The 13,243-nt window shown below is 53.6% G+C and overlaps 1 protein-coding gene across 10 annotated transcripts in view; it reads right to left on the minus strand.

Moving 5' to 3' along the window:
• Positions 1-1,239: 1,239 nt before the first annotated feature.
• ARHGAP17 (Rho GTPase activating protein 17) overlaps positions 1,240-13,243 on the minus strand; it is a 63,451-nt gene continuing 51,447 nt past the window's right edge. For 2 of the 10 annotated variants that reach the window (XM_074322878.1, XM_019750184.2), the window contains exons 17-20: positions 13,004-13,237; positions 11,067-11,230; positions 9,211-9,822; positions 1,240-2,036 (exon numbers count right to left, since the gene is read on the minus strand). In XM_074322878.1, coding sequence (XP_074178979.1) covers positions 1,906-2,036; positions 9,211-9,822; positions 11,067-11,230; positions 13,004-13,237 — 1,141 coding nt within the window. In that variant the 3' untranslated portion in view covers positions 1,240-1,905. Of the gene's footprint in view, positions 2,037-6,175; positions 6,225-7,862; positions 7,911-9,210; positions 9,823-11,066; positions 11,231-13,003; positions 13,238-13,243 lie in introns of all 10 variants that reach the window. The other 8 variants (XM_074322880.1, XM_019750187.2, XR_012493177.1 and 5 more) reach the window with 7 other exon arrangements.

Genomic DNA, 13,243 nt, shown 5'->3' on the forward strand with positions numbered 1-13,243 from the left:
ACAACCCGGAAGATCGCCGAGAGGGGGGAAGTAAACTAAAATTGACGCGAGAGCACCGCAATGCTTTCTGGGAGTTGTAGTCTCCGGTGTGTTGGCGAGCCACCGGGTTTCTAACTGCTGGTCTAAATTTTGCGACTGGAATTAACTCAGGGAGGAAGGGCTTGCAGGATCCTAGCATTGGGGCGAAGGGCAGAGAATCCAGCCGGAGGAAACAGGTGTCAACGTGACAACCATTGAGTGCCCTCTGCGCCAGGAACGTTCACCAGAGACCTTCCTGTCCCCGGGCGCCAGGCGGCGCCCCAGCTTCCTCCTGAGCGTGAGCTCGGGCTTGGGGGGGGGGGGGGGGCATCTCCAAGGCGCTGCGACGCGGACTGTGGGAGCCGGACCCCTGGAGACGGGGCTCAGCTCTGCCGAGCAGCGTCGCCAGCCCCTTTGCTTCCTCTGCGGTGTTTGTTCTCCAGCTCGCGGGGCAGAGAAAACTCTCAGCGGATGGCGTCTGAGGAGGGAGTGGGCCTGCAACAAACAGAAATGTGCTCTGTAGGGGCAATGGGGGTGGAGGCACAGTTTCAATGTAGTGAGTGCGGGGAGCATTTCGGGGCACGGGGCACTTCCGAGGTTCCCTTCTCAACTTAAACTTGCTGAGTTAATGCACCGTGGAAGGAGGTCTAGTGCTTGCTGAGCAACGGACAAGGGACAGGTCAGGATGCACCCACATGCAGTTCTGTCAATGGAACAGCTCAGGGCAGCCAACACCGGTGGCATGTCCCCGTCTACTCCCAAGGGAAGACGCCAAATGCGGACCTCCGGGAGGCACTGCCGTCAGAGCCACCACCCAGGCTGTCACCCGCACTTTGCTCCGGTCCCACCCCTCTCCCAACTGTTTCCACTGGAAGCGAGTTCCCTTGGAAAGTAATGGCTTCTGACCTCTGCACTGGGCCTGTGGGGCTGTGCATCGGCCCCCGGGAGTCTAATTGTCTCTATGTGACAAGAGACGACGTCAGGACTGGTGGGAGCAAAGGAAGGGCCTTACCCATGAGCATTCACAGGAACAGCCAGTCGGAAGTCTCTGGGGCACCTGGTGGCTGCTGTCACTGCTGTCATCAGGCCCTCTATTCTTTCAGACGTCCTCAGTCACAGTGTGACCCCCAATGTCCTGCCCACAATCCCACCTCGTTGCGCACGTACACACACACACACCACCACCACCGTTCTGCCTCCAAGAACGATAAAGTTTTCATATAAACCACAGAATATATTTAATTCAAATTAAACATGAAACTAGAATAATGTTCGGTCCTTATCAAGTAGCAATTACATTGTTTTTTTAAAAAAGAACAGTACATTTCTTTCTACACTCTGGCAATCCAACAAGGCACAAGTCACATCCAGTTTGCCAAGGTGACAGATCCAGCAGTCACCATGAGAGCGAACGGGACACAGGGCACAGGGCACACAGTGACCCGGCGCCAAGTCTGACTAGCGACAGCGTAAGGAGGCGGGTCCGGTGGGGGGTGCAGGCCACGTGCACGGTGTGTTTCGTTAAACACTGAGGCTTTGCTGCTTTTTCCCGATGGCCGTGGGTGCTGCCTGCGCGGGCGGCGGTGACAAAGCTTCCTGTGCACGGCTGCGCAATAGCACTCTTTCCATTCTGGGTATTTTGGGGGGCGTTTTTTTGGCATGGTTTCTTTCCCACGTAAAGAAAGCCAACTTCTTTAGGACACAGGTCATTCAGCTTAAGTGTCAGCCCCACGTTCTCGTCGGGCTGTGAGAAGAAGGAAGCCAAGTCCTGTGTGGTCAGGCCTCTCTCTAGTCCACTGAAAGCTGTTCACTGGTCCGCAGAGGTCAAGGTCAGCCTGCCCGCCCCGCCCACCAGGGGGAGGGGGCGCAGCTGGGAGGCGGCGCTCTTCATAGGGCGGTGCTCTCTGTGTCATTGTCCAGGTCCAGTAGGACGTGGCCGGGCAGGTCTTTGCTCCCCGAGTCTGAATGCATTTCAGGAAAGATGCTGTGAGGAGGTTCTGACACTCTAGAACTGGCGTCTGGACAAAAACAAAGATGTGGAGTCAGTGCGCGGTCACGCCCCAGGGGTCAGCCGCGGGCGCTCCGAGAGGAGAGAAGCTGGAAAGAGTCAGCTCATGCGCGCACACGTCCCCTTCCCAGAGGCTCCCCAGCCCTGAGAAGCTGAGTCAAGCCTTTGAGAACCCGGGCAGCCTCGTGGCAGAGCCACACCTCCTGCTGTGCTGGTCCCTTCTGAGCCCCTGGTGGTCCTGAGATGCCAGCCTGGAGGCTTTGCTTGTCCTGATGTTGGAAGGGACCTTCACTCTCCCCAATGCCTGTGATGCCCTAATTGAGACGTGATAGCACCTGGGCTGCAGGGACAGGTGAGCCTCACTGGTAGAAGTTCCCTCCTCCCAGGCTGACAGCTGTTCCTACTGTGACTGCTGGGCCCTCAGCCTCGGCACAGGTGACATTCTGGGGTGTGGGGGTGTCCTGTGCACTGCAGGATGTTTAGCAGCCTCCCTGCCCTCTAGTCACTAGATGCCAGTGGCACACAGCCCTCTCCCCTAGTGTCTAGTGTGACAACCAAAGACGTCCCCAGACACTGCCAAACGTCCCATGAGGGTGGGGGGCACAATTACCTGTGGCTGACACTCACTGAGATAGATTGCCAAATCTCCTGCAAATATTAATTTTCTCATCTGTCTCTAAAACTTCCATTTCCAATTTTTTCCCATGTCTTCGTATGTTGGCTGGAACTCCTTTAGCAAGACTGCAAATGGATGGCCACTCACTCCTGTGGCCCAGCGGCCTTAACCATCACAGCCCCTTCTCATCAGGCGGGGCACCCCGTTCATTCATTCACCAACACCACTTACTGAGCACCTGCGCGTGCCAGCCACTGTTCTACCTGTGAGGACATGGCATTGGGCAAGCCAGATGCAGCTTTAATGGCGCCTGCGGTCCAGTGGGGGAGACACCGCCCGTCAGGACAGAAGGGTTCGCTTCTCCGAATGATGCAGGCTTGAGCAAACAGGGCCTTGTCAGGATTTTAGGGCTGGGACAGGAGAGAAGGGGGTGCTGAGACTTGCTGTGGTCTCCCTGGCCAGGTTAGAGCGAGTCTTAGAGGGAGCTGGGAGACTGCAGTGGAGGCGGGGTGCTAGGGAGCCCCTATGCCTCAGGGCTGCTCAGGGTCCCTGGGGGTGGGCTCTCACCACATCCGCCCCCAGGAGTGGCTTTGGGTGGCACTGTTCTGCCTGCCCTCGCCCACAGGTGCAGTGGCAAATGCACGGGCACTTCTGGGGGGCTCAGCGTGGGGGCTGCTTCCTCCCCTACAAGGCCCAGCTCTGAGCTGCGAGATCTGACCTCCTGGGGGTCCCTTTTCTCATCGTGACTCCTGGGTTTCCTATGCACCACAACTCAGAAGTTTCTGGATTTACGGAGGTGCCGAGGTACTGAAGGTCATTTCAGACGATCAGGTCTAATGAGGATTGTAAAACCCAGTGAACTGTGCTGAGGCGCGCTGTCCAGCGGTGCTCGTGCCCAGCACGAGATGTCTCCATTTGTCCTCAGCGGAGTGGAAGTCAACAGGACAGGGACCTGTCTGTCTGTTCACAGTGCCTGGAACAGTGACTGGTTAGTGGCAGCTGCTCAGTAAGCTTCGTGGCTGGCCAGCTGGATGGACAAACAGACGGAGGAGTGGATGGACAGCCATCCAGCCCAGCCATCTCTGCAATGCTCCGGTAAAGAGGTGGCCAGGTCTGGAAGACCACACCGGTACAAGAAACCCAGTGCAGATTCAATCCCTTTTCCCTAAGCCAACAAGACAAGGATGGACACGCCTAGTGGGCATGATGCAGAGGGCGTGGCCACACTAAGTAGATTTCTACCTGTTAGCATCTGTATTTACACGCAAACCTAACACCTACCAGCCCTGTGTCTTCGCAGGACTCGCTGCCGTCTGTCTGTGTCACACAGATAATTTCTGGGTTTGTACTCTTCTGACTTCCTGCAGCTACATATAGCGCACACACATTACTCGCACGCGCAGAAACTCCTGTCTTCTGCCCCCCGCCTGCCCTGTCTGCTAGTTTCTTTCCCCAGCCCCTCTCTCTCACTGACACGAGTCATTTCTTAAAAGAAAACAACCAGTTTACACGGGAAAGCGGTAAGAGCCGCAGCTGCAGAAAGAGTCCAACCCCCAACACAACAGGTGACATTACCGAGCAGCCACGTCTACCAGGCATGGTGCTTGTGTTCCAACACATCACCACAGCATCTCACTGGGCCCCGGGCCGCGGGGCCTCCTCCGAGACAAGGAAGGGGATTCACAGAGGCTCCACGCCCCGCATGAGCGACACCCCAGCACTGGACTGAGGCCGGGAGCCAGGCTGCTTGGACTCTGGAGTCCAGTTCAGTGGGCACGAGGTGTGCCCTTCTCCCCAGAGAAGACTGTCCCGGCCTGAGGGTCCTGATAGAGAAGACACTATGTGAGGACACAGGGAGTCAGGTCTTAAACAGTCTGGTTCATTTCAGTAATAGGAGAAGGTGATTTTAGAAATGATTTAAACCTCGTATGCCCTCTAAACATCCGGTCTGCATTTGCATAAGGCATCATCTTGCATTACATGGGCAGTGAGGGCTGGTATTAGATTAGAAAAACAAAAACAAAGGAGAGGCCCAGGGAGCAGCTTCAGCTCAGGCAGGAAGTGGGCCCCCCAGGGCCTGGGCTGGTCCTCTGTGGCTTAGGGTACAGTCCTGCAAGATTTATGTCGCTTCTACAATTTTCAATATGTGCTTAGGTTGGAAACCTACCCTTCAAAAACTCCAAGCTTATTCTGACAGGTAACGGACCCAAATGCATCCTAGAAACGAAGCATTTCAGGCAGGAGTGCAGGGTCAGCCCACCCCCGCCCCCACCACTCATGTCTCTCCTAGAGTCTGAGGGAATGACTGCCTTCCACTCCTCAGTTTTCAAGGGCTCTGAAAAGCTTCCTGGCCTGTAACAGGCTTGGAGCCAACGTTTCATCACTTCAGTAAAGGACAGAGTCTGCTCAAGTCCCACTGGGTGTTTACTGTGACAAGATGCTGGTAGCTATTTACCAAAAACAAACCGCAAGCGAAGCCACTTAACTATGCAGCTATGGGCAGCAGCCCTCTGCTCAATGAAATGTTATGTGGCCCCTGAAAAGACGGTGAGAAGGACTACATACAACATGGGAAAGGGCATTCGCTGTCAAGCAAAATAGAAGTGCAAGACCTCTCTACGCCAAATGGTCATGGTCACGTACTCCCTTGCCTTTTAGGGGGAAAAACACAGAACACGAACAGTGGACTTCTTCCACTGTAAAAAGGTGATTTCTGATTATTTCTAGTCCCCCAGTTTGCTCTAATAGCTATGCTCACTTTTAAAATGCATCCCTTTCCTGATATAAAAAGAGTTTGATTTTATGAAGGACATACTATGAGAACCAGCAGGGTGGAGTTTGTACTGAGCACTGTGGGAGTGGCCGGTCCCAGCTGGCACCGCGGGCAAGTGGCTGCTGGGGTGTCTTAGGTCACTGACTTAAGACAAGTCTTTTACTCCCGAGCACCTGGGCTCCAGGCCACCGGCGTGCAGGTCCTGCAGGCTGGGTCTGGGCATACGAGGTTTAAAACTGCTGACTTATGAACCTAATACATAACTGAGGTGACCTATTTTCTAGATAAAAATGATAATAAACAGCTCGCATTCATTTGGACCCACCGCACATGAACAACCATAAGATGCTTCTCTTATGTAATGTAACGCCTGCAGCAGTAATTCCCACGAACACCCCATCTTACAGGTCACCCCCGGGCACCCCGCCTGACTATATCACACAGAGCTGAGACGGAATTCAGGGCGTCTGATTCACTGTATGTCCTTCCTCCCACACCTCCAGCCTGCCCGCTATAGGAAGGAATGGAAATTAAAGGGGGACCAAGGCCAGCCCTGTGACCACCTATCACACGTCTGTGAACACACTTAGCAGTCAGAGAATTGGCAGCAAGCGTGAACGAGCAAAGCCAGCCTCCGTGGGCGCATGCGTGGTTAGTGGGCTGCGAGCGGGCAGGGTCAGTGCCGGTTAGTGAGCCACTAGCGCAGCTCTGATCTCCAAACAGCACAAACACGCTGGCCAATCAGGTGCCTTTTCCTTACCATCAAATACTCCAATTTCAGTTCTGACTGATTATGGCAGGTCAGACATCTAGATTATTTAATAAAACGTTTAAATTAGAACACTCTTTGCTAAAATCTATTACTTTAAAGACAGCAAGATGGAACGTCTTGTACTCGTGACACGAACACCGGCCTGCTTTTTAGTGACAACAAAGATAAGACACAACACGGTGGGAAGACCCTCCTGGCAGCAGTGACCTTCCCCAAGAGCTCATCCTAACCCCCAGGCCTTAACTCAGCTTTTAAAGATTAAATGCTCTAAACGAACAACCTGTTTTCAGGAATGCGTCTGGGTCAAGTTTTGCAAGTGAACACCTGATGCCACAATAACAGGCTGCCTGTCAAAGGAAGTTCCATGTTCTATTTTTCCTTCTCGAAACACCCAATGACTCTGTCCAAGAGTGGTTCACGCAGCACGACCGACCAACCCCGGATGCAGACGTGGTGTGTGCTTCTCATGGCAGTGCAGGGCGTTTGGGGAGTGAAAACTTGATTCTGTAACACAAAGGTAACTGTGGGGGCTGGTAATTTCCTGAGTTATGAGAATTCATAGCACAGGTTGGTTTTTAAATATTTCGCTAATATCCTAAGGAAAAGTATTTTCACTCTGAGTTTTCACTTCGCTGCAAATTGTCAAGCGAGGAGCTCTCACTACAGGGCTGAAGCAGACCAACAACACAACCTTCTGGGACGAACACACCGCAGGTAAGGGTGGTGCTGAAGAACAGACATAATTCTAGTTCATTGTCTCTCCTCTAAATCAAAGGAAAGGTCTGGGACTAAAACTGTGGTGTGTCACAGACACTGACGTGTTCAAAGGCTCTGCCTTAATCAGGGTTTAGTCACCTTACTCTGCAAGTGACTGCAACACCCAGCCTTTTGGGGGCACCTCCAAGGAGTTGGGAGGTAGAATGACGCCTGTGCCCTCCTCCCTGCCTCCCAGGTTGCGCTGTTCCCCCTCCAGAAAGTCTCATGCAGGCCACACTGTGAGTAATGGCTACGTGCCCAGGAACGGCTTAAGGCGGGACCAGCTGCCAGAAGCAGCTGCACACGCAGTGACAGCCCTGCGCCGTCCCAGTGGGGTCCCATAGCAGGTGGGAGGGGCCTCACTGCACCTTCTAAAAAGCTCGTGAGGTATGAGGAAGCAACATGTAAGTATGCCAGATTACAAAGGCATTTTAGTGTGGGGTCCGTGGAGGAAGATATTTTATTTTTGTCCTGAGAATTTTAAACATCAAATTAAGAAGCTCCATGCAGTTAACTTGCACTTAAGATGTAAACTTCAATTTTATCAAATTAAAAATTAAAGCTCCAGACACGAGGGACAGTTTCCCATTCTGACTGCACCAAGTCCCCTCTGGTTGGATGCGACGAGCCAGTCACTGACAGGTAAATGACACCGAAAAGAGCCGACGCTTGGGAAAGGCTTACCACAGCGAGAGAAGACATTCTGAGTATCTTATCTGAGCGGCTTGAAATCGAGCTCTCAGTCTAGGGACATGTACCTCGTGGACTTGGAGCGCTGAGGCTCGAGTGCTTCTGATAAAAACAAAAGCCACATGTACGTGCCGCGGGCGGCTGCCCCGAGCGCACACTCTAAAGCACACGCAGAGCACAGCTAAGCAGGAGCACGTGGACACATGGGCAGCTGCCTGGGGCTACAGACCTTAGTCCTGGAAAACTTCCCCACCTGTGGGCGCGCTAGGGAGGGCATCTATGGGAAACAGACAAACAATCAAACAAACCAACGTGGCTTTGTTTTCCTAAAATAAAGGCAGAGGTGTCATCAGAAAAAAGATATCAACCACTTACTTACAGCATGTGCAAATTACCCATGATGTTCCTGGGGGAAAACAAGTTATCAGGAGACAGACTAGTTGGGTACCGGTTTGGGGTGCCCTGGTTCATTTTCAGCTGAGAAGTCACTGGGTCTGGTTGGGAAGCCCAGAGGTATATTTCAGCTTCTTCTCTAAAAATAGCTCCACTTGGAAAAATTTAAAACTCAGCTGTTGCAAGACATGATTCAAAGCTCCTAATTACCATTTAAAAAACACATTTAAAGGAATATCCATCCTTCCCATCCTTGAATCAAATAGTAACTTAGAGCACGTCGGATGGAAATTTTATTATAAAACCATCGCTAAACAAAGTGGTCACATTCTGGATTGCCTGTGAGAAATGCCCCATTAGGGAGCCCCTGAGTCTGTACAGGCACAGCCCACCCACACCAGGTCTCCACGGAATCGGGGAAAACCTCGATCCTCCCCCTCTGACGTGATTAGGCCTCAGAATTTCCCTTCCCTGAGCCTCCAATTTTGCACAAATCAGGTTTTTTAAAGTTATACCTGAAGTACCGTGTTTCCCCGAAAATAAGAGCTAGCCAGACAATCAGCTCTAATGCATCTTTTGGAGCAAAAATTAATGTAAGACCTGGTCTTATACAACACAATATAATTATAGTATAGTATAATATAATACAATATAATATAATACTGGGTCTTATATTAATTTTTGCTCCAAAAGACACATTAGAGCTGATTGTCCGGGTAGGTCTTCTTTTCGGGGAAACACAGTGTAACTTCACTGACTATGAACATTTTTACCCTTAGAAGGAAAATAAGCATTTAATGAGGAATTCACTAGGAAAAGCATTTCACGCTCATGCTGTAGAATACCTTCCACCTGGGTTAGGGCACTGTATGCAGACATATGGGAGTGCAGTCCGACCGTAAACACATCATGAAACTTGCAGTCAGGGCTCAGCAAACTTCAAAGGCCACGCACTACGTATTTTAGGCTCTGCCAATCATGTGATCTCTCCAATAACTTAGCTGTTTCATCACAAAAACAGCCCGAGACAGCATGTGAACAAATGTGTGTGGCTATGTGCCAATAAAACTTTATTCGCAAACACCAGCCTGGGGGCTGGATCTGGCACCTGGCAATTTGCTGGCCCTGCTGTGAAGGGAAGCCCGCGGGAATGGGGCAGAAGCCTGGCACAGAGCCCCACTCACCTGTTACTATTTTGGAGGCGGTGGACACCGTGTTGCTGAGGCTGCCATCCCCTGCTGGGTGGGCGCCCGGAGGGTGAGGGGGTGGGGGCACGCTGGGTCGGTTCCTGGGCTTTGGTACTGGCCGCGGTCTCGGCAAGGTCCCGCCATGTGCTTGCGCAGTCTCAGGGTTACCCACCGCCTGGCTCTGAGAGGCCAGCGGGCCGGGGCTCTGCTTTCCCAAGGGCGGGGTGCTGGGGGGCGTTGGTGTCTGGGGAGGGGTGTGGGCAGGCTGCTCCAGGCTGGGCTCTCCGGGCAGTGCCGTGAGGTTGGGCAGGCCCTGGCTCCCCGGCCTTGCCTGTGTGGGGGGCTGTGGCGGCGGGTGGCTGGGCGCGTGGATCGGAGCCAGGCTGCCGGAAGACCTCCGCAGTGCGGGAGGCTGCGTGGAGGTGCTGGGGGCGCCAGGGGCCGGGCCTGGGTGCTGAGCGGGAAGAGAAGGGCTCCCGGGGGCAGCCAGCTTTGGTGACACACTGGGCGCGTGCTGCGCTGTTCCTGGGGAACTCGAACTCTGGCCCCCAGGATGGCCCGGAGGTGGGTTTCCTGGTTTCGGGGGGGCGGGAGCAGGCTTCTTCACAGCTGCATAAAGAGCAGAACACCGTTCAGTGAGAGGGCGCAGTGAGAGCCAGTGTGCACACGCCAGGGGTCAGGGCTCACCTGACGGGTGGAGGTACGCTGACGGCCGCACCCCAACCAGGACAGGTCAGGTAGCAGGCATGTCATCTCTATGCTCTTCCTCCCCAAACCCAGAGTCCGTCTCACCCTGAGAAAAGCATCTGACTGACCAGTGCAAATGGAGGGGCTTTCTTCAAAATGCCATGACCAGGGCCCCCCCAAACTGTCAAGGCCATAGCAACACATGGGAAGACGGAGGCACTGCCGGCCCAGAGGACTAGGGAGACGGGTGAGGAAGCACAACGTGGCGTCCTGGAGGGCAGCGAGCCTGGACAGGAAGCGGCCATCATGGGAAACGCGGAATCTGAACCAAACATGGGCCGCAGTGGATGGCGATGAGCCAGGGTGGGCTTCTAGCCGTGATGAATGGTGCCATAAGATGAGGGCAGGGGAGTGGGGGAAGGGCATGCGGGGAGGGGACTCAGCACTACCTTTGCAACTTTTCTGTAAATCTAAGATCATTCCAAAATACAAAGTGCCTTTTGAAAAAGTCCATCCCACACACATAGGCCTCCAAAGACCTGCCTTTTTAACATCCAACAAGAACATTCTGCTAACAAGAGTCAGGGCTCCAAGCCACCCAGCAGCCCTTCTGTCAGCACCCTTCTTGAATGACAGGGGTGCAAGGGAAGAGACAGAGAGAAGCAGGAAGAGCTATGGGGCGACCCCCGGGCACGACTGGTCTGCCTGGACACACGGAGCCCCCCTTTGCCTAAGCCTCTTCTCCTAGAGGGCTGGATTTTTATTTATTTATTTATTTTTTAGCTAGAAATGCTACCAATTCCAGAATCATTTGAGCTACAAGCTACATTCTGGATGAAAGTACAAATGGATCTGGAAGACGGCCTTAGAATGAATCGCCTCAGCGAGGTTTGAGGGGGCTTTGCCTGGAAGCTCCTGGGAGCGCTTCTGGAGAAACGACCATTCGTTCAGCTTTGCAGCTCAAACATGTTCTTAAACAAGTGCTTTTCTGCTGCCTGGTTTTTCATTTCCCTTTAAGGATGTTTCTCATTAACGACTGATTTTTCTGCTTGCCATTTTATAACGGACAGGGGAGCAACAGTCAGAAGCCTGCCAACCCTCCCTGATTCTCCCATAGGGGCCTACACGTCCCACCCCGAGGGCACAGGGGACAGGTGGTCACTCACCTCTGCGCAAAGTGTGAGGGCTGGAGCCGGCTGAACCATGCGCCAGGCCGACAGAGAGCTGATGGGAGCTGGCCGCTGTCTGCGCCTGGGTTGGGCCACCGGCCACCTGACTGCTGGCCCTGCCAGGCGCGGGTGCAGCTGCAGAGTCCTTGGGTTTGGGAGGACTATGGGGAGAAGAAGTCAGGTCAGACGCAGGCGGCACAGCCCGAGCGCTACGCACGCTCTAACACAGACGATTCCAACCAGAGTTTTCGCCTCAACAGCAAGGAGTGATCTGAAATTTTACGGAGCTCCCACTGGGCCTGTGACGCTAACACTGATTTGGTGCCACACAGGTTCACGGATTTTATGAGAATCACGGCATCAGACTGTCTCCCCACTATCGGGCCACTCAAATTCCACAATAGAAACGTTTTCACAGCAGCCAACAGGAAATTTCAAGCTCTAGTTTGCTTGCGCTTACATTGGGCAATATTAAAAAACGTGGAGGGGCTTTTGGACTTCAAAATAATGCGACTTTGACATATACGTGAAATAAAACTAAGCTAATGCTCGGTGCTGTCTACAGTGTGGGCGTGGGGAGAGGGAGCCCTGAGAGGCTCAAGGGCTGGTCAAGCCCAGAGCTGCTGGGGCAGGGAGAGCAGAGCTCGGGCTTCCAGGTCCTGCCTCAGGCCTCGTCACTCTGAACTTGACAGCGACACTTTGTCAAGGTTGCCAAAGAGTGAACGCCATTCCTGAAACACACACAGAAATCTCTATGGACTAAAACAGGAAAAGAAGCCCTGGAAGTTTGAAGCCTGAGTTATTTTTAACCTAAAAGTGAACGTCCCCAAACTGCGCAGCAAAAGGAACCCAGGAATGCACGAAGCTTTCAGAGTCAAGCTCAGAGGACTTAGCCAGATTCTTATCTCAGTAGCTGTGTCACAGCTAGAGGCACTCCCTCCCACCAGAGAAGATAAGGTGACAGGTCCCCAAGGCAAATTCATTTCCGACTGTAGATAAACAGGTCGTCCTTGTTTCATGCATTTACTTGACTCTGTATCTGATAATTGGGGCTGTACAGGCAGCCAAAGTCCGGGCACAGTGCTGGCACACAGCCTGCAGGCACGCCTCACCACAGCTGCCCATCTGAACCCTGAGAGGCCACCTAGTGGCCTTGGTACTGGCCTGCCTGGCTCAGGTGGGGACTGAACTCACGCCAATTAAATCAAACTCTCACGTTCAAAGGGGCTTTTTCTTGAAGTTGTTATGTATTCATAGTCCACTCCAGGTGGCTAACCCTAAGGTTAAGCAACAAAAGAGCTCCTTAAGAAAATCACCGTATTTTGTACCTGGTACTCATGGGTCAACTCCCCTCCAACACTGAAAGCCTGGGGGTGGGGGATCTTAGTCACCTGGTGAGCCTAGTGCCACACCTGGCACATATTACTCAGCACTGTTCTTCAGTAAATCTGACTGGCTGGCTGGCTGGCTGGCTGGCTGGGTGGATGGGTGGGTGGGTGGTGGGTGGATGGATGGACAGACGGACGGGTGAATGGATGGATGGATGAATGAATGAATGAATGCCAGGAATACTCTAACCTAACTAGCGTGCTACCTTCAAACGTCTGCTCGCTCGCACACTAGACGACAGCAGTGAAGGGCACATGAACACGAGTGCACATCACAGGTACAAGAGGTCACACTGCCAGACACCGGCTGGCTCCCAGCTCTGGGCTCCAAAGCAGGAAGTAAAGAACGCAAACAGAAGCACTTTCTTTGGAAAACAGGGGAGGAAGCAAGCGACTTGCAGTCATTTCCTTTGCCCACCAGGGAGTGAAGGCAGCAGGGCTCACTGCACACGGGTGGCACTCGGGCGTGCACACCGTGCCCACAGGCCAGCACCTGCAGGGAGGAGGGGCGCCCGGCACCCCGCCAGCAGAAGCCGGCCTCCTTACCTGCTGTCGCCTGGGCTGGGCCCCGGCTCCAGAATGCCCGCAGAGGAGGGGACAGTCCCACCCCCTGTGCCGCTCTCGGCCCTAGAGCTCTGGGCGGGGGTGTCTGGGCCCGCTGGAGCCAAGGTGCTGCCATCTGGGGGCGGGAGTGGCGGCTGGAAAGCAGGGGACACGTGCTTTCTAGTTAGAGTGCCACCCCGCCGGTAGGCCTGGAAGTCCATAAGCTTCACAGCAAAGCTACAG

Source organism: Rhinolophus sinicus, linkage group LG18, assembly GCF_036562045.2.
Source record: "Rhinolophus sinicus isolate RSC01 linkage group LG18, ASM3656204v1, whole genome shotgun sequence".
Taxonomy (NCBI): Eukaryota; Metazoa; Chordata; class Mammalia; order Chiroptera; family Rhinolophidae; genus Rhinolophus; species Rhinolophus sinicus.